The 21,831-nt window shown below is 40.7% G+C and overlaps 1 protein-coding gene across 10 annotated transcripts in view; it reads left to right on the top strand.

The window, feature by feature from the left end:
* Positions 1–21,831, top strand: part of LOC104611195 (zinc ion binding protein) — a 48,188-nt gene that overhangs the window by 9,373 nt on the left and 16,984 nt on the right. For all 10 annotated transcript variants that reach the window (XM_010278166.3, XM_010278168.3, XM_088897424.1 and 7 more), the window contains 2 exons: positions 10,413–10,500; positions 10,610–10,756. In XM_010278166.3, the coding sequence (XP_010276468.1) occupies positions 10,413–10,500; positions 10,610–10,756 (235 nt within the window). The remainder of the gene's footprint in view (positions 1–10,412; positions 10,501–10,609; positions 10,757–21,831) is intronic.

The raw sequence follows: 21,831 nt of genomic DNA, 5'->3' as shown, positions 1-21,831 counted from the left end.
ACCCTGTAAAAACCCGTCCCGACCCATTGTGATCCTTACTCCCAACAGTTAAGACTCCCTTTGTAGCAACACACTGGTTTCTCTCCATCAACTCTAACTACCAACCCCTTTGAGTCTACTTGAAACCCATCCATAAACCACCCTCCCCACAAAAGAGTCCTCCATTTCTTCTTCTTTGCCATCCTCCCTATCCAAATCTTCTTGGATCCCAACACTTGACACCTTTTCCCCTACTTGCTTACTAGCAAAAACCTTCAAAGAACCTCTTACCTTATTGATTGCTTTGTTGACATTGTTGGGTTCAGCTAGGGTTTCAATGTGTCCAACCATGACCTTATCTCCTCCCTCAACCTCTTCCACAAACTGAACATTCTCAGTTCCTGACCTCCCTCCTTCAACTCGAATGATTTGCTCTTTAAGAATAGCAGCCTTCATGCCCTTATCAGCTCTATCTGAAGTTGTCTTCCCTTGATTGTACCTTGTTATGGCCCAAATCTAATTATCAGTCCCTAGCTTTTGCTTCAGCCTATTTGCCTTAGTTGATCGCAACCATTGCTCTCCCCTGGACTTCAATGCCAAAGTAGAGAACTCAACTCACCCAATTTTTCTACTTTGATTCTTAGAGGTGCCAACATTGGACTCAACTCAAGGAAAAAGAGGCCCGCCTGATGCAGATGGTCCCACATTTAAAATATCTCTATTTTACCCACCTTCTGGCCCATTCATCCTAAATTGATGGTCTTTAAGTCCTTAGCCTTAGCAATAGAGTCTTGGCTTAGCCTACCAGTAAAGACCATTCTCGAATTTTCAAAAGTTTTAATCTCAGCCCTGTCCTTACTATTCCCCAAAACTGTTGCCGACCTACCTAACCATTAAAATCCTCCCTCGATTATACTCCTGAAACTTTGAAAATTTTAAATCTATCCTTGTCTTCAACCTCTGTCCTCTTCCAAATGAATGCTTGTTTGCCTTTCCACATTCAGGAAATTGACATCACTTATTCCAAAATTGATGTTCTTCTCACCTAACCATCTCCATGGAATGTCCCCTTAAATCACAATGCACCACTCATACCATTCTCATGCAAAATCAAAATCCATAGTCATCGGAATCTGCCTTATCTCAGATTCAATCAAAATCCACTTTCCTAGCATTATTAGGAAAGTGGTTATGGAGATTTCCCTTAAAGCAGGAGAGCTTGTGGCATAGAGTGGTGGTAAGCATTCATGGTATGGCAGCAAATGGATGGGATGTTGGTGTTAACCCTAGGGCCTCTCACCATTCTTCTTGGAAAGCAATCGTTGGAGTCGTACCTCCTACCTTCTTTTCAACCTTTCATAAGGTATGATGCTTGCTCAGGTAACAAAATTCTGTTTTGGGAGGACACTTGGGTTGGGAATGTTCCTCTTAAGGACAGTTTCCCAGTTATGTACTCTCTTTTGTTAAACAAATTGGAGGTCATTTCCTCTGTTTGTGTGAATGAGGGTTCTTGGGATCTGGGACTAAGGAGAGGGTTGAGGGACTCAGAAGTGGCCTCCATAGATGAGCTGTTCTCTCTTTTGGGTGCTGTCTTCCTAGATCAGTCTTGCCTAGATACTAGAATTTGGTCAGAGTCCCCCTCAAAGTTTTTCTCTTTCTCTTCATTTTTCAATTCCATACTTAGTTCTGCTGTTGTGCCTTCTCCTTTCCCTACAAAACAAGTCTGGGGTACTCCTGTTCCACCAAAGGTTAGGGCTTTTTGATGGGAAGTGGTTCTCCAAAAGGTCAATACTTTGGATGTACGCCAAAGAAAAAGGAAAGGCTGGTGCCTTTGCCCTCATGTTTGTTGCCTTTGCCTGCAGAATGGAGAGACAATGGCTTATCTGCTTATCTATTTATTTCCTGTCCTTTTACTTCTTGTATTTGGGATCGGTTCTCCTCTCTTGTTGGTTGTAGGTGGATGACTTTGTCTGTGTGGAACATTTTCGACTCTAGCTTCTTCCAGTTTCCAAAGAAGAGAGGCAGGGTGATGTGGAAAACAACAAGAGCAGCTGTATTATGGTCAGTGTGGGAGGAGAGAAACAACAGGATTTTCCAAGGAAAGGAAAGAACCAAGGAAACACTTATAGAGGGCATCACTACCAGGATCATACATTGGCTGAAAGCTTTGGAGCTTTTTAAAGACTTTTCTTTCACTGACTTCACTAGAGGCTGGAGTGTAATAGTTGGTTCCTTATCTTTCTCTCCATCAGTTCAGGAAAGTTGGACCCTGCTGCCTTGTTCTAGAGTGAAACTAAATTTTGATGGAAGCTCTATAGGCAACCTGGGCCCCTCGGGAATAAGGGGTGTTTTCAGAGATTGGGGGGGGGGGTAGAGTGCTGGCCCTGTATTCAGGCCCTATAGGGGTGGGAGACTCCCTAAGAGCAGAAGTTTTTGCTTTACTCCAAGGTCTCAAATTGGCAAAGCATTGCGGATTGCAACAGTTAGAAGTGGAGGGAGACTCGAAACTGGTGATAGGATGGATGCAATCTAGAAGCTTGGGCATGTGGCTTTTCAGACATCAGCTAAGGGAAATCTCAAGCTTAGCAAGGGAGATTGGGGTGAGGTTTAATTGGGCAAGAAGATCAGCAAATGGTATGGCTGATGCTTTAGCAAAACAAGGAGTCAATAGGCAAGAGTTGTTTTGGGCCTGTTTATGAGACAATTTGTATCAAAGGGTTCTCCATCCGGCCCTTGGATGGTGGCAGTTTAATCCATTATTATTGATGAAAGTTACTGTTTCCCATAAAAAAATCAATTGTTCTAAAGACCACACGAATCATCTATTGCTTGGAGTAGAAACCACTATCTGCTGATTCGGTCAAGCTTCTTGTGAAAGGAAGAGGGGAAAATTGTAGATTTCAGCAATAGGAAGAGAAAGAGGAAGAAAAGGAAAAGAAGGTCAACTAGGATTGTGTATCATAACCCTAGCCGCCAGCTCCTCATTCTATTTATATTTAACTTAAATATGAGATATTACAAAGATGCCCTTAGTAGGGTGGCAACTCAAACTAAATAGTTACAACTCTTCTAAAAATAAAAACTAATGGGCCCAAGGCCCAACAACTTCTTAATTTAAAAGAAAATAAAGTAAACACAAATCGGCCCATTCAACACTCCCCCTCAAGTTGGGAGTAGATGTCACACATTCCCAACTTGCGTAGATCATGCTCCAGCTTATTCTTTGCAATGCCTTTTGTGAGAACATCAGCAAGCTGCAGATCAGAAGAAATTTATGGAAGACAAACTTCTCCAGAAGTTACCCTTTCTCTGATAAAATGTTTATCTACTTCAATGTGTTTAGTTCGGTCATGCTGGACTGGATTATGGGCAATATTAATTGCTGCCTGATTATCGCAGTATAGCATCATAGGTTCTTCTGCTTGTACACCGATTTCTTCTAACAGAGAACGGATCCAGAGAAGTTTTGAAACTCCATGTGCCATGGCCCTATATTCGGCTTCTGCACTTGATCTTGCCACAACTGTTTGTTTTTTACTCTTCCATGAGACTAGGTTACCCCCAACTAGGGTGCACACTCCTGAAGTTGATCTTCTATCATCAAGGCATCCTGCCCAATCCGCATCTGTATAAGCCTCTAGCTTCAACTGTCCATGATCAGTAAACAATATGCCTCTGCCTGGATGTCCCTTCAAATAAGCAAGGATCCTGTCAACTGCCTTCCAGTGCTGGTCTCGTGGAGCATGCATGTATTGACTCACTACACTTACTGCATAGGAGATGTTCGGTCTTGTCATACACAAGTATAGTAGCCGACTCACAAGTCTTTGGTATCTCCCAAGGTCCTTTACTGGTTCACCTTCTAATGCATTGATTCTATGGTTCTGATCAATGGGGGTGCTAGCTGCCTTTGTTCCAAGCTTCCCTGTCTCTTGGAGAAGGTCCAAGACATACTTCCTTTGAGAGATAAAAATTCCATGTTTCGATCTCGCAACTTCGATGCCTAAGAAGTATCTCTGTTCTCCAAGATCCTTAATCTCAAATTCCTTATGCAGGTTTCTCTTCAGACTATCAATCTCATTCAAATCATTCCCAGTGACAACAATATCATCCACATAAACAATCAGGATTGACACCAAAGATCCCCTGTGCTTCACAAACAAGGTGTGATCAGATTGAGTTTGAGTGTAGCCAAAAACAATCAGGGCCTTTCTGAATCTGTCAAACCATGCTCTGGGAGATTGTTTCAAGCCATATAGTGACTTCTTCAGCTTGCATACCTTTCCCTTTTCAGCATTATCATAAAAACCAACTGGAAGATCCATATACACCTCTTCTTGCAGATCCCCATTTAGGAAAGCATTCTTCACATCCAGTTGAAACAAGGCCAAGAGTATGAGGCAGCAAGAGAAAGGAGTATCCGAACAGAGGTCATCTTTGCAACTGGTGCAAATGTCTCTAGATAATCAATGCCATAGGTCTGTGTGTACCCTTTCGCAACAAGTCTTGCCTTGTACCTCTCTATACTTCCATCTGCCTTATACTTTACTGTGTAAACCCATCTGCATCCAACTGTCTCCTTGCCTTCTGGTAGGTCCACAATCTCCCATGTTTGATTCTTAATCAAAGCCTCCATCTCTTCCTGCATAGCTGTCTTCCACTCAGGTTTGGAGAGAGCCTCGCTAACACCCTTGGGTGTAGACACTGAATCAAGAGAAGAGAGAAAAGCACGGCAGGAAGGAGAAAGTCCACTGTAGGATAAGTACTGTGAAATACAATGAGCAGTGCACTTTCTCTTCCCTTTTCTAAGAGCAATAGGGAGATCAATGTTATCTGTAACAATGTTAGTAGGACCAATGGGAACTAAAATAATAGTGGGATCAAGAGGAATACCTGAATCCATATCAGCCGAATCTGGAGTCTCCAAGGGATCGATAGGAAGTGGTGTGAGTTCCGCTGTAGTGGAATCAACCGCCTTATGAAGTCTCTGCCGTGAGTAATGCTGTGAGACGGAACGCAAAGGAGGTGGCAAGGTAGGTGATATCGGGTGGTGGTCAAGCACAGGAGTAGACACGAGGACTGGAACTGGGAGAGGGATAGACTGCTGACTTACTTCCCCAAAACACTCCCCTGAGAAGGATTCCTTGAGAAGAAGCACGTAGATTCAAAAAAGGTAATGTCCATAGTAACATACTGGTTCCCAGAGACTGGATCATAGCAGCGGTACCCTTTCTGATTCTCTGCATATCCAAGGAAGACACATTTCTTTGCCTTGGGATCAAGCTTCGAACGGTAAGGACCAAGGATATGCGCAAAGCAGATACACCCAAACACCCTTAGAGGAATATGAAACATCTCCCCCTGAGGAAAAAGAAGGCTGAACAGAGTGCTGAATCCAAGTATACGAGAAGGCACCCTGTTAATCAAATATACTGCCGTGAGAACTGCATCACCCCAAAAATGAACCTGAACTGTAGCTATGATCATCATGCTTCTTGCCGTCTCAACAATGTGTCTGTTCTTCCTCTCTGCAACACCATTCTGCTGTGGACTGTAGGAGCAACTACTCTGATGGACAACACCATACTCCAACAGATATGAGGGAAGATGTCTCTCAAAATATTCCCTAGCATTGTCAGATTTGAACATCTTTATTCTCGTTCCAAATTGTGTTAGTACCATCTGGTGGAATTGCCTCACCAAGGATGGTACTTCATCGCGGGATTTCATCAGGTAAATCTAGGAATATCGAGAGAAATCATCCACAAATAGGAGAAAATAGCGATAGCTGCCCATAGAAGGAACATGATAAGGGCCCCACACATCCGAATGAATAACATCAAAAGGAGAAGAACATCTTTTATTACTAGGTTTAAAAGAGTGTCTACAATGCTTTCCAAGTTCACAACCTTCACACTTCAAACTTGACAGACTCACAGACTCAAACAGTTTTGGAAACAAAGAACTCAAAGAAGAAAAAGACAAATGACCCAAACGATTATGCCAAAGCATAATCTGATCCACAGATTTTGACTCACTGTCCCTGCAAACATGATTACTTTGGTGAAGAGGGAGAGCATCTAGGAGGTAGATTCCATTCACTTCACGACCACTCTCAATCGTCCTCTTTGAATCCAGATCCTGCAAAATACAACGTCTAGGAGAAAAAGTTATTGAGCAGTTCAAATTCTTAGTAAAACTACTAACAGATAATAAATTGGTGCTCAATCTAGGAACATGGAGGACAGAGGGTAAACAAATGGAATCATTAATCTTGACAGATCCCTTCCCAGCAATAGGAACATGGGATCCATCAGCTGTGGAGACCCTATCTCTGCCATAACAGAGCTGGTAAGAGGAGAAAATAGTGGAGCAATGGGTCATGTGCTCTGAGGCTCCAGAGTCTATAATCCAAGGATATCTCTCCTTACCTGAAGCAGAAACATAGTTTGCAGTGACATGTGAACTACCTGTGTGGGAAAAGGAGGTAGAGTGAGCTCCACCTGTACCTTCTTGTCCGCTTGTGGCTGAATTGGAACTAGCTGTATCCCTCTGATTTAGAAGTAACCCAAACCTCTCAAGCTCGGCCCTTACTGCAGCAGCTACAACGGACTCCAAAGCAGCTATAGTAGGGGGGGGGGGGGGGCGGAGTGTCACCAGTAACTGCCATGTGCGCATTTCCTTTCTTATTCTTCAATCTGGTCGGCACAAGATGTGGGTGAAGTTTCCAACAAGTATTTCTTGTATGCTTAAGCTTCTTAGAGTAGTCACAAACCAAGTCCCTTTTGTCTTCCTTCTTGTTTTCATTGCCATTCTGTTTAGATTTCATAGCACTTACCATAGCGGACTGATCAGAAATGAGATTCTTCATCATTACATCCCTCTTGCACTCCTCTCCTGACACAAAGGCATATGATTGGGAGAGAGTGACACTGTCCCTGGAAAGAAGATGCTGTCGTGCAATGTCATACTCAGGGTTAAGGCCAACAAGGAATTCGAACACCTTATACTTCTCTAAGTGTCTTTGATAGGTAGCTGCATCCTTGGTGGTTTCCCAAGCAAAAGTCTCTAGATGGTTGATCTCCTGCCGCAGGGTCTTAAGGACTGAAAAATAGGCTGCAACAGATCTATCTCCCTGCCTTGTAGCAATAATCTGATTCCTCAGTTGATAAGCCCTAGCAACATTCTCCCTTTGTGAATAGGTTTCTGCAACCCCATCCCATATCTCCTTAGCAGTATTTGCCCATAAAAGATTTTTACTTATATGTGGCAACATGGAATTACACAACCATGTCATTACCATATAATTTTCCTGCACCCACCGGGAGTTGCCAGTTTTAGGTTTCACCTCTTTACCAGTAATAGACCCCAATTTTCCATGAGCCCCAATGGCCATCTTTGCAGATTGGGACCATTCCAAGTAGTTTGTACCATCCAACCTAACTGTAGTAATGGTCCCAGCTCCGAAGGGGTCTCTAACACCTCCTCCCACAGGTCCCATTTCATTCCCAGGCTTATATTCAACTCTGTGTCCCTTCATGCTTCTTCAAAAGGGTATAGAAACAAATAAAAAATGCAGCAAGAACAAACAAAACACCTTCTGGAACCAACGACACTCCTTTGGTGTCTTGGACTTTCTTTCCACGAAAGATTTCTATTCTGTGGGATGGGAGAAGAGAGAGAAAAAGCAACCGCCCTCTCTAGGAGCCTCCAAACCACGTGGGACTTGAATCGCCCCTTATAAAAAACTCCAAGGAACCCTAAAAAAATAGGGTGCCACTACCTAGGTCAAAATTGAAGAGTCCAACAAAAACAGGACTCTTCCCCTTTCTCCAGTTTTTCCTGATTCTGATGAGAAACCCTAGACCAGCTACAGGGCATACAGATCCATCAAGAAAATCCAAAAACTGGGCTTACCTGAGAGCTTCGATCATTCTCTTAAATCTCCATGCAATCGGCCAATCTAGGGCTGCTTGAGAGAATCACTTCCAGAACCTTCAACCTGCTTTGATACCAAGTAGAAACCACTATCTGCTGATTCGGTCAAGCTTCTTGTGAAAGGAAGAGGGGAAAGTTGTAGATTTCAGCAATAGTAAGAGAAAGAGGAAGAAAAGGAGAAGAAGGTCAACTAGGGTTGTGTATCATAACCCTAGCCGCCAGCCCCTCATTCTATTTATATTTAACTTAAATATGAAATATTACAAAGATGCCCTTAGTAGGGCGGCAACTCAAACTAAATAGTTACAACTCTTTTAAAAATAAAAACTAATGGGCCCAAGGCCCAACAACTTCTTAATTTAAAAGAAAATAAAGTAAACACAAATCGGCCCATTCAACACTTGGTATGACTGTAGGCACCATGCATGGAGAGGAATAACAAGAATGTTAATCCAAACTAAACGGTTAACCTTTTGGTTAGTTTAGCACATCAAAGGAGTCCTCTTCACACCAAAGCCTTCAAGAAAGCTTCCTTCTGCTGCTCTTTTGGTTAATTTAGCAAAAGCCTCAATCACAGAATGAAAAGAAGTATAGATGGAGGGTTCCATATCTAATTCCTTTAGAGCCCTTGAAGATTGCAGGAGTTTTGTTGACAAGAATAGAGAGCTTGCAATTAGAAACACCTTCATGCAATGTGCCACTTTAATCGAAAATTTGTTTTTTGTATGTGATTGGAAACAGTAACTTGTATTCCATAATTAAAGGTGAGTACAGTATGCCAAGCATCACATGACAATTGGGGTGATGGTCCCAATTAAACATCTCACCTCCCTCATGGCTTGTCTATGGGTCTAAGTCCTCAAATTGTTTCTTTTCTTCATTCTGGCACCAGTTGTTGGAAGTCCAGATGCTTTGCTAGCTTCAACCCTTGAAGGAGGCTAAGGTTACTAACTCAAAGGGTCACCCTCCCCTATTGGTCTGTAATAAACCAATATTCATTTTATTCAGCACATAATTAGGAAATTCTAGTGGGCGTGATCATAGGCTGTATTTATATCTACCTTGCAAAGGACACTCTGTTTTCTCGTTCTAATCCCTGAGTCAATCATCTCATTTTCATTGAGAAATCCTTCCTGCATCCTTCTACTTTGTAATTGGTACAAATATTGTTAAAAATCTTGAGAATGATGGATGAGATTGTTCTCATTCAATAATTTCACAAAACCCTGTAGAAATTGCCATTAAACTAATCAGCCTGAAATTTTCTACCCATTATCAAGAATCTGATCTCATTTGGGAAGGCAGAGGGAGATTCAACATCTACTAAAGATCTTGAGTTGAGATGCCCACCATGCACTGAAAATCCATGAACTGCTACAGCTGGGGAGGTGGCTGATTCATTGTGTTTTTTGTTTTTTAGGAAAGAAGGAAGAGTCAAGAGGCTGGTTTCATTGCTCCAACAGAAATGAATGTTCAGGTGAAGGAAAAGATGGATCTAAATAGAATGGTTGTGAGAAGGAAGTACAAATTGGTAAGAGTTTGGAACTTTTTTTTTCCTGGGTGGAGAGGAATTGACCAATTTTTTGTGGAATTAGAAACAAGAGATTTGCAGATTCTCTTTCCTTGGACGAGGATGTCAACTTTGCCTCAGAAAATAATCTTAATGATGAGTTGGACGAGCAGGGAGGTTTAATTCTTTTACAGCTACTGTATGCAGTAGGATTATGAATGGTTTGGAGAGACTAAAGCTATTGGGTGAGTCCAATGTACTTTGGTGTAATGTGTTTCTCTATATTTGATGTCTGGAAAGGAAGATTTTTTACTTTCTTTTACTATAAAAAAAAATCCAGAAATAGTTGGCCATCAATAGGAATCTCCACTCAAGCTTACATTACCATTCTCCTTGGACATTTTAGTGTGTTAATTGGAACTCGGGAGAGTCTGATAAAAGATAATAAGGATTTGACATTACATGAATAAGTGTCATTATCACATATTTGCTCATCATTGGCTTTACTTAACAAGCAGGAGCTGCATTATGTGTTTTATTATCATAATAATCTTTTGATTGTTATCTGATTGATTCTGTGGTCATGTATACTAGACAGTTCTCAGGACTTGTGCTGTTCCAGGAACCTTGTATCTCTAATTTAAATCATTCCCTTGGATCTTGATGCACCACTTTGGACAATTTTATATCCTTCGCTTTCCAAAGCAAGTAGGATAGTCTTACATCTCATTCGTAAAAATTAGTAACCAAGATGGTTAACAAATAGGGAATTTCATATACAACAAGGTTACACTACCTGGCTTCCATTACAACGAGAAAGAAATGTGGCTTCTGCAGCTGAAATATAAGAAAGAAAATATACTGCTATGAAGGAGAGTATCTTTATTAGTTTTTCCTCAAATATGTCTGATGTTTTTGGAGTGATCATGATTCACGAGATTCATGGTTTTTACTTATCTTAAAGCAAAATGTTTCTCCGCTGCAGTCGATCAATGGGAGATTCTGGGTGCGCAATTTCTTTCTATGAAGAGAGTGTTGATTTTCTTTCAAAACTGTCAATGGATGACTTGGAGGTAATTTCATGTCCTTGTTCTCAAATTGAAATCATATATATTATCAGTCATTTGCTCAAGTGGTTGAACTTTCATTCTTGCTAATTATTAACAAAAAAGTTTTTCGCAGGTGACACATGCTCTTTCTGTCTCCCTTAATAAAATTGGTGATCTCAAATACTATGATGGAAACATCCAAGCTGCTAGATCCTACTATAATCGATCTTTAGATGTCCGACGTAATGCCATCAAAGACCGTTCTGATGTTCCATCTCAGGTCGGCAACTTCTTCTGCATATGACTTTGCAAAATGTTCAAAATCTGTTTACACTGATTTGATTTGAAGTATAAAATACAGCTACTCTTTCTCAAGAAAGTACAAAATTATTGTTGACGTAGTTCTGTGGTTGGAACTTGCTTATTGCTGGATATAGATAATGATGGGGAAACGACTTTATTATTCAAGAGAAAGTAAGATGAAAAGAGAAGGGAGATGAAGAAAAGGAGAGAAACTTTGGAGAGTCAAAAGTCTAGGCTGGCGGTGCTTAGTTCTTTATTTATAATAGGCAACAACTAATAACAAATCAAATTACAATAGTGCCTTTGCAGCACAATCTACTAGAAAATACAACACACTTAAATTATCGATTTGATTTTGTGATTATGTTTTTTTTTTTTTCAATTTTGTGATGCTAACTCAAAAATTTCATTGAATTATGAGAGAATAATAGGGATAAACATACAAAGGGAAACGGGCCAAGGCACCTCACCACTCCAATGGGGGCACTAACCCCTCCCCCATGCCAAACTTTTACTTAATACACATCATTATCCTGTACCCCACTTGTGGACCCCAAAACAAATACTCCATACTAGCCCCTTGTCTTTCCAAAGCATCTGCTATTCCATTAGCTGTTCTGCTAACCCAGCTGAATGTAGCTCTCAACTCCCTTTCTAAACTTGTTACTTTTCTTATGGTGTGTCTATAGCACCAAGTACCTACTTCTTGTAAAGAGACTGGGCCGAATGGGTCCTAGTATCTTCTCTTGTAATATCTTTTCTTTTATTGTTGGGTAATGAGCCTCTCTTAATGGGCCTGTTATTTCTTTTTTATTTAATCTCTTTATGTTATTGCCTAGCTGGCCGCCCACTTAAGAGCATACTTGTCATTACTCTAATTTTAATTCTTAATAAAAAAAGGGTTAGAGGAGAAAGGAGAGATGATTCGATTTCTTCTTCATCTTCCTTCTCTTTTCGCCATCTTCTTCTCTTGTATTGTTGCTCTTACTTCTCTTCTTCCTTTTTCTTCTAATCTTCAAATTTACACCTAATATTTGAGGACTGATTTGCATCTTGGTATCAGAGCAGGTCTATTTCTTCCTTTTTCCTTTTCTTCTTTTCCCATACACCCTTAGGTTAAGAGAGTGTATGGAGAGATAGGTTCTCTATAGTACAGAGGATCTTTGGCCTAGTTGGTAGAGGGTTTGGAGAGTTTAAATCTGGCTGGATATTGCCAAGAAGTGGTGCTATTCTGTTGCTACCCAAAACCTTAGCCGATTAGAGATTTTCGAAGGTACAGGTAAAGGTGAAGATTTGGGTGTGGTGCTCTGTGCTTGGGAGGTGTCTTTTGACTCCTAAAGGAGGGCGGTTTAGGTTTGGAAGAGATTGGGAAGCTCTGGTAGGAGTGGCTACATCTTCTCTCTTCCTCCCCAACAGCTGGACGTAGTAAAACCCTAGTTTTCAAGCATCTAGGTTCTGGTTTGACTTCAAGTAAGTTTATATAGACAAAATTTCTAGTTCTTTGATTTTTGTTTGATTAATGGAGCCATACGGAAGTGAGTTCAAGCAAGTGTCGGTTTTCGGCCTTGGCTCGGTAGATTCCGTTTTGACTGGCGTAACCACAATCAAGCTAGATGGGACAAATTATCTTGCTTGGGCATAGTCTATAAGAATTTATGTCTATAGTAGAGGAAAACTCGGGTATCTCACAGGTAGTAAAGTGAAACCCGAAGAGACAGACCCTGAATTTGAAAAATGGATGCAAGAGAAATATACTGTCATAGGATGGTTGGTCAATTCTATGCAACCTCATATAAGTCAGCACTATCTCTGGATGTTTTCGGCTAAGGAGATACGGGACAGTGTTACTGTGACCTATTCACGGAAATCGAATGTAGCCAGTGTTACTGAGACTTGTTCTTACTACTACTTTTTTGATCAACCGTTTTGTGGGATATGCTTCCACACAGAAGGGATATTGCTGCTTTGATCCAGTTCGTGGCACCCGTTTTGTATCTCGGGATGTCACCTTTGCTGAGTTGACTCTTTTCTTTAGCATTCCTCCTGAGGGGGAGAAATCTGAAGAGCCCTTTGCTATGTCTCCAGCTGTATCTCTTCCCATTCCTCTTGAGTCCTATCATGAGGTGTCCACTTCTACCACTGGACCTACCTCCGATATTCCTATTCCTCCTCCTCCACCACCTCATTCTCCTATAATTCCTCCTCCTCCTCTTGTTCTCTAAAGGTGGTACCAAAGGTAGAGATTCAGACATGGGCAGGTTGTTTCCACTCCTTCAGAAGAGCCTCTTGCTCCTCCCATCATTCATGAGGTAACAGGTCAGCCTTCTTCTGACCCATCTACAACTTTCCCAGACCTTGATCTTCCTATTGCTCTCCGCAAGGGCAAGCGGAAGTGTACAACCCATTGTTTCTCCAAACACCTGTCTTACAACCTTCTCTCTCCTTCCTACTACTCTTATCTTGCATCTGTTTCTTCCCATGTGATACCCAGGTCCGTACCGGAAGCCTTATCTCAACCTGAATGGAGGGATGCTATGATGGCTGAACTGGATGCTTTGCATAAGAATCATACATGGGATATTGTTGACTTGCCTGAAGGGAAGGAACTAGTGGGTTGTAAATGGGTGTTTACCATACTAATTCACATGTGGTGTGTGCCATGGCCTTGTATTCAGCTTCAACACTACTTCTCGCCACAACAGTTTGCTTCTTACTCTTCCACGTCATCAATTTTTTTTTTTTTTTGGAAAAAGGTAAAGTAATATTTTTTCAAAAATAACACATACAAGCTATGATCAGACCCAGAGAAACAGACTGATCAACACAGCAATTACATACTCCACCAAGAACTAGAATGAAAAACAACAGACAAATTACAATTTCTAAACTCTTCAGAAATTGACACCCAAGAGATTAACTTGCCCACAGCTTTCTGAATTAAATCTTATGAACTTAGGGCCTTATTACAAAAAATCCTGCTGTTCCTCTCAGCCCAAATGGACCATAAGACAGCACTAGGAATAGTCTTCCACACTAATTTCCTTTTCTTGTTAAGACCTTTGATATTCCAGCAACATAGAAGCTCTTTTACCGATCTTGGAATAGTCCATCATATATTCATGGAGCTGAAAAAGTAGTTCCACAACAGAGAAGAGAATGGGCAGTGAATGCATAGATGGTCAGTAGATTCACAATTGTTCCCACACAGGCTACACGAAAGGTCTAATATTTGGATGTCCCTTCTCACAAGATTAGCTCTAGACAGACATTTATTTAGAGCCATAGTCCAGAGCAGAAAGTTGTATTTAGATGAGCTAATAGGATTCCACACTTGAGAACATGGGAAATCAGTAGCACCCTTTCTACAAAGTTTGGAAGCCAATGAATTGACAGAGGAAACACCATCTGGATTCCACTTCCAGTACCACTTGTCTTCTGAGCAGATATCGACCTTTTGATTCTGAAGAATAGTCAACATATTCATTATCTCTTCAAGCTCCTAGTCAAAAAGATTCTTTCTAAAGATAGGGGACCAAATAGCTGAATCTCGAGTCAAGCTGCAACACCCGGCTACAGTAGCCTCTTGGTTAGATGCACACTGAAAAAGGAGAGGAAAAGACTCAACAAGAGAACCATCCAAGCACCAAGGATCCTTCCAAAACTTAGTTCTACTACCATTGTCGACCTTAATTGAGATCCCATCAGCAAGAACAATGAAGTTCTTCATTATCCCTTTCCACAGAGAGTTTCCTCAACTGGGGGGAGGGTCCCTAGATCTCCAGTTGCCCCACTCCACCCCATATTTACCAGCTATGGGGGATCTCCACCAAGCATCATTTTCAGCCGCAAACCTCCAGATCCACGTACAAAGAAGGGCAGAATTAAAGGTTTCAACTTCCTTATACCTAAACCACCTTCATCCTTAGGGAGACAAACTTGATCCCAATTAACAAGATGAATTTTTTGCTCCTCATCCCAACCCCTTTAGAGAAAATTCCTTAAGTTTTTCAAGCTTTCTTGCAACTTTATTTGGGATAGGGAAAAGGGAGAGGAAATAGGTAGGTAATTTGGATAATGTGCTCTTAATCAAAGTAACCCGTCACCAATTTTCCTCCAAGAAACGTGCAATAACCTATAGTGAATCTCTTGTCAAACACCGAGCCTGCCCAATCTGCATCTGTATACCCAACTATCTCAAGATTTCCTCCTAGCTTGTAAAACAACCCACGACCTAGAGCTCCTTTTAAGTACCGTACAATTTTAAGAATTGCATCCTAGTGAGGTACTCGGGGGTTTTGCATAAATTGGCTCACCACACTGATTTTTTTTTGAAAGATCAAAGGGAAAATTTATTAAAACTGAAAAAAAAAGGTTGTACATCTCAAGAATATGGTTGTCTAGTTGACAAACCATCTACAGAACAAAAATGGCGCTAAAAATAACCAAATTACATGGACTCAGCTCCAAAGAGCTCCAGATTCTAAAACATATCAGACTCATTCAATTGACCAAACATTGGAAAACGTAGCACCCAAGCTGCCACCAAAATACCCAATCCTGCTATCAAATTCAATGCTCCACCCATTCTCCTACCTCCTTCCTTCTCTCAAACCCCTCACAATCTAGCTAAGTACTTCATCTTCCTCTTCCTCCCCCTCTTCTTGACTATCTATCAACTCCCAAGTCCTGAGTTCACTCAATCTCGTCTAGTCCTTCCTCTTCTCCCCCCTCCTCATCCCATCCCTTTATCTTTTCTAGATATTCTTCCCTTTTCTTTTTCTCTTCTCTTTTCTTTTTTCATACTTCTCAAATGCCATTTTCACGAATCCTTCCACTCTCTAAAAGTCTAAACCAAGAGACTTTCCTATCTCTACCTCTCTCTCCACCAATTTATTAATACCCACCTTCCATTTTGAACTATTTCCTTGACTTCTTGGTCCCCATTCTTTGAAGCTTCTCCTTCTTCTCCATGTTTACCTTTTATTCCTTATTGCCTCTACTGCATGCCTTGAGTGTTACTGTCTGCATCAATTTCTAAACCATTTGTAGCATTGCTTTTGATCAAACATTTTTGAGAACTAGAGTTTGCCTTAGGTCCTTTCCTTTTGTAAGCTCTCTTAAATATGCAACATGGACCATTCCCGAACCAATCCTTCCTTGAGACGATGAAACACCTTGGTAACATGAACAAGTTGTCTGTTACTAGAACCTCTTGTTTTCCTTAATTCCTCAGCCTTTTGGTTCTCAGAATTAGATTGTCTCGAGTTAGTTACGACTCTTCTCCTACCTATCTTCATCCCCGACTTTCTAGTAACAATTGAATACCACAACCCTTCTTTGTTGCCCATCCCTTTAGTTATTTCATCACTTGTTATCTTCCCTGTTACCTGAGCCACCCCTACTATTGACTCCACATGAAAGTATCCTTTTCTCTGATGAATTTCCTTCCTTAACATAGTTTTCGTCAATTTCGTTCCTTTCCGCCACTCAATCACCCTCCTTAATCTCATTTGAACATATAAACCTTTCCTTCTTAGAGTTAATGGTTGAATCTTTAGTACCATCATTTTCTTGTGACCCTCCTCCATTAATCCATGGAACGTGAGGGTCCTCTTCTGAACTTGCTTTCCCCTCTAGGCATTTTGTAACCCTCGAAATTTCCGACCCCACATATTTCGTTATCACCCATTCCCAGATTTCCTTCTTCCTCTTCCAATATCTATTAGAATCTCTTAGAAAATTTTGCTTGAAATTTCTTCCTTTTCTTGCTCTTAAGTACATAACTGAATCCTTCCCCCCCTTGAGTGACCCATCATGAGAAGAGAACCTTTGGTCTTCCGCATTTCTATTAGACTACTAGGGTAGCCTTCGAAGGAGATGACACATGCGAAGCTTTAGATGTCATGTGTTTACCATTTGGGGTATCTGCAACAGTAAAGATTAGCCTCTCATCACTTGGTCCATTCAACCCAATGTGCCCGACTCAACAATCCGAAGGGCAAGACCCACCCCAACAAACTTCATGACACGTCTCCTCTTCAAGCTCCTTAATTTTGTTTTTATTATTTTGAACTTGACTTAATACGTTCGAAGATTCCCAACACTTGGGGATGTTTCCTCTTCCCTGTTCTTGAGCTTCTCTTGCTTCCTTTTCACTCCTTCCAACTGGGCCTGTGTGACATGCCATCATCTTCCTCGCACGGTCTATTGGTTTTCCATAACGACACTTCAACTTTTGATGCGACCCAGACTCTATGCTAGTGGCCATCCACATGCACTTCCATTGATCTCGGAATGGCTTTAGGATCCACCGCCGCTATTTCCATTCTTGCAGCTGATGGCAAAGGAGATGTCTGGTCTGATAATGGTTAGGTAGTTCAGCTTCCCCATTAATTGTCTATATCTTTCAGGATCATCAAACCTTTCACCTGCATCATTGCTCAATTTAGCATTTGTTTCCATGGGTGTACTAGTTGGTTTAGCACCCAACAATCTTGTTTCTTCCAATAGATCAAGAACATATTTTCTTTAGCACAAATTTATGATTTGTTTCGACCCGACAACTTCTATACCCAAGAAATACTTCAACTTCCCAAGATCTTTTGTTTAGAAATGGTCTTGCAAAAAGGCCTTTAGCCTATCAATCCCTAGTCTGTAACTACCAGTTATGACTATACCATCCACATAAACCACTAATAAAATCTTTCCGGCTTCAGAATCATAGTTGAACACTAAGTGGTCGACCTAACATTGTTTCATTTTGATATCTTTCACTCCATTGAACTTCCCAAACCAAGCCCGAGGAGACTGTTTCAGCCCATAAATTGCCTTCTTGAGCCTACACACCTTACCATCCTCCCCCTGCGCAATAAACCCTGGTGGTTGTTCCATGTAGACCTCCTCCAAAAGATCACCATGGAGGAAGGCATTTTTAATGTCAAGTTGAAACAAAGGTCAATCATACATAACTGCCAAGGAAATCAAGACACCCATTTAATCCACCCCATACAATTGAGAGTAACCCTTAGCAAGTAGTCGGGCTTTCAATCGTTCCGCACTACCATTTGGTAAATATTTAACAGTATACACCCATTTACAACCTACGTCATGCTTACTTGGAGGAAGAGTGGTGAGCTCCCACATGTGATTTTGTTGAAGAGCAAAGAGTTCCTCCTCCATTGCTTGACACCACCCCGTTGAAGTAAGAGCCTCCTGGACATCCTTGGGTATAGATATAGAGGACAACAAAGAAACAAACTGGCGATGTGAAGTTGAAAGTTGAGAGGCAGAAACATAATTGGATATGAGATGTAAGGTACAACTACGTTTGCCTTTCCACGACGCAATCGGAAGATCAAGGTCAGAAGAGGTAGGCAACTTTGGAATAGGAGCAACTATAGGATCTGCAAATGAGGTAGAAGCTGGAGGAGGTGTTGGTGTCTGTTGATGAGTATACACATGTTGGATCAGTGGTTGTTCAATAGGAATTTGCACTTGAGAAGGTGAATGCTTAGTCATAATAGGAACAACCGGAATGGGATCTCCAACTAGAAGAGGAAGAGGGATCAATGGTGAAGAAGATGGTACATCAGGACCTGAGAAGAACGACATGAACTCAAAAAAATTGACATCAAGGCAGACAAAGACTTCCGAGTGATAGGATTGTAACACATACCCTTTTTGGGTTCGAAAATAGCCAAGAAAGATACACTTAATAGAACGTGCGTCCAACTTGTCTAAACCAGGGCCCATATTATGAACGAAGCACACACACCCAAAGACCCTGGAAGTTAATGAAAATGGAGGCAAAGTGGGGAACAAATTAGAAAAGGGAGACCGACCATGAAGGATGAATGAGGGCATCCAATTAATGAGAAAATAAGCCGTAAGCATTGCGTCACTACAAAAACGTTTAGGAACTTCATATGATGAAGGATAAACCGAGCAATCTCAAGAAGATGACGATTCTTTCATTCAACCACCCCATTTTGTTGAGGGGTGGATGCACATGAAGTCCGATGAATGATGCCATGTTGTTCCAAATATTGTTGAAAGGAAATAAGAAAGTATTCCGACCATTATCTGAACAAAGAACTTTTATTGGAATACCAAATTGCATATGTATTTCAGCATGAAATTTTTGAAAAATAGAAAACAATTTACTCCTTTCTTTCATTAAATAAATCCATGCCATCCTTGAACAATCATCAATAAAAATGACAAAATACTTGTAACCATTATAGGACTCAATTATAACCGGACCCTAAACATCTGAATGGACTAAAGCAAAAGGACACAACATACGACTATCAACCCTAGGACTAAAGGAAGCCCGATGGTGTTTCCCATACTGACACGACTCACACTGCAAAGAAGACAAATGACTCAAAGACGGAATTAGTAGCTTGAGAGCCTTGAGAGATGGATGTCCTAGCCGACAGTGCCATTGGAGAGGAGTCAAGGAAGTCTGAAGTGCAATTGAAGATCCACCACTATCAAGATAATACAATCCACCGGCTTTATGCCCTCCACCAATCTTCTTCCCCATCATGAGATTCTGAAAAACACAAGACGAAGTGTAAAAAATGATAGAACAATTAAGGGCCTTAGTTAATTTACTAACAGACATAAGGTTGAATGGAAATTTGGGCACATATAGAACAGAGGATAAGGAAAGAGATGCAGTATCAACATTACCAACACCACAAATGGGAGAAGAAGAACAATTGGCTGCCACACTTCCTAACACATGCAATGGAGATTGTGGCAGTCCTGGAATTACCAAAAGGGGTTGCCGCAGCCTTCTACTTTGTGTAACCTAGAGTGCAGCCTAGAAAAAGGAGAAAAGAAGGGGAGCAGAGATCGCAGGTCTAGGAACTTGAGATCACAGCCTGCCTTTCTCTTATTTATGGCTCTGATACCATGTTTTGATGGAAGAAGAAGAATGAATGAATGAATGAATTTCGAAAACACATTTTTTTTTCAATCACCTCTATTAAAGTCCATTCCATCCTATAGTAAGTTTTGTTCATTTCCAATTTCAAAGCCATCAAACCATTCCTACCTTTTGTGTGTTTCATCTAATGAATTATTTCATACCTGACAAGAATGTTGTCTATGGTAGGTTTACCCTATAGAAAAGCCCTTATGTTCTTACTCCTGTTCATGGGCCGGGATCGGGCATGGCTTTTGCCAAAATTCTAATGGGCCTAGCATGAAGCTAGAGTTCGAAACAATTTAAAGTTGACCCCGAAGCCTGAGCTTGAAACAATGTATAAGTTGAGCCTGAAGCCTGGCTCGTCAACAAGTCTAGTTCTTACTTATTACTCTTTCAAGGATTCTTTTCATTCTACTAACCAAAATCTTTGCAATTATCTTGTACATGGTATTACACAAATTGGTAGGCATGAACTAGGATGTCTCCTTCATACTCTTGACTTTTGCAATTAAAGCAATGAAAGTTTCGTTCAACTCCTAGTTAATCTTCCAGGCTAAAATATTATTTATTTGCAACAATAGTATCAGTCTTTAATAGATCCCAGTACTTTTGATAGAAGAAGTTTGGGTATCCACCAAAGCTGGGAGCTTTTCTTGGAGTCCTTTGAAAAAAGCCAATTTTCCTCTCCTATAATTTGATGGAAAAAGTTTAGGTATCCAAATTCACCATCTGATCCATATCACTCAGGTTAGAGGACTTGTACAAGGCATCCATTACCTCAACAAAGACTTTTTTGATCTCTTTTTGTCCTTCAACCCAATTTTTTATATTTAAAATAAACGATTTTATTAAGAAACTCGACAAGGTTACAAAGATCCACAAAGAGGTGTGAGTTGCAACCTCTCATAAAAACAATAGATTACAGCTGAGCCTAGAATAATTGCTCCCTTGAATCTCCTTGCTTGGCTAGAGTATTTGTCATTCCATTAGCCAATCTTCTTAAAGTCATATTACTGGAAAGCCATTTGAATCTCTTTATTTCCTCCCTGAAAGCCCAAATTACTTTCTCTGGGTTCTTCAGCCAACTTGGAATCCCATCCAATGACTAATTTTCAAAATTCATCTGCCTTGATAGCTGGACTCTTTGAAGTTCCGCAAGGAGCTCAGCTCTGATTCAGTCTCCACCTACCATTCTCCCACACCATTGAGTTTTAGTTGTCCTTCAATCCAACTACCATTTACACTTTTAACTTTTACTATTTCTGTTCCTAGCTCTCCTTTTGATGGTAGTGAGGTAGAAGAAGTTTTTGTTCCTATCACCATGGATTATCCAATTTCTTCTAGCTTTTTTAGCCCAGTGAATTTTCCCCCTTTTTTAGAGCAAGATTTAATTCATCCTCCAGCTCCTCCACTCCCTTTTTATCAAAATTTATATTTGGCCCAATTTTTTTTCATACTTAAAGCAGCCTGCAGAATTTTAATGTTCTCTTGAACATTGCCAAAATCTCCTTTTTCCCATTTCTGGTTTCCCCAAGCTTCCTTAACTTCTCACAATCCTCATGAGCCGTCTGCATTTCTTCAAAACGCAGGGGCTTTCTAATATTTGAGAGAAGAGTTGCTATATTGAGAACTGAAGCATTTGGTAAGAAGCTTCCGCTCTGTATTACTAAAGGCTTTTCCTTCACATTGTTTGAATTATCTCTTTCATTGTAAAACAAGGTCCATTACTCTCATAATGGGACAAACTGCATGACTCAAGGTATGTTCTACTTTGCAAATGTTAGACTGTTTGAATGATGTCTATTTGTATGAGTGTTCGGCTGATAAGAGTTCTTATTAGCCCATACTTAAGTTCTAGTTATCCTGTAACTGGGCCTGTGTTAATGGGCCTAAGCCTATTTAATGTTTTAAGTTAACTGGGTGTCCCATCACTAATCAGGGGCATTCCAGTAATTACTTGTATCTTGTACTACATTCAAATATAAATAATAGCATGGTTGACTGGCTAGAGTAGTTCGACATTCACAGCATATCAGTGGTGTTCTTCTCCTCTCCTCTACTTCAAGTACAGCTCTCATATGGTATCAGAGCACTAGCTTCTCTTTGGTTTCAGC

Source organism: Nelumbo nucifera, chromosome 2 (genome assembly GCF_055504915.1).
Source record: "Nelumbo nucifera cultivar China Antique chromosome 2, China Antique-T2T, whole genome shotgun sequence".
Lineage (NCBI taxonomy): Eukaryota > Viridiplantae > Streptophyta > Magnoliopsida > Proteales > Nelumbonaceae > Nelumbo > Nelumbo nucifera.
This window is presented reverse-complemented; position numbering and strand designations above follow the sequence as displayed.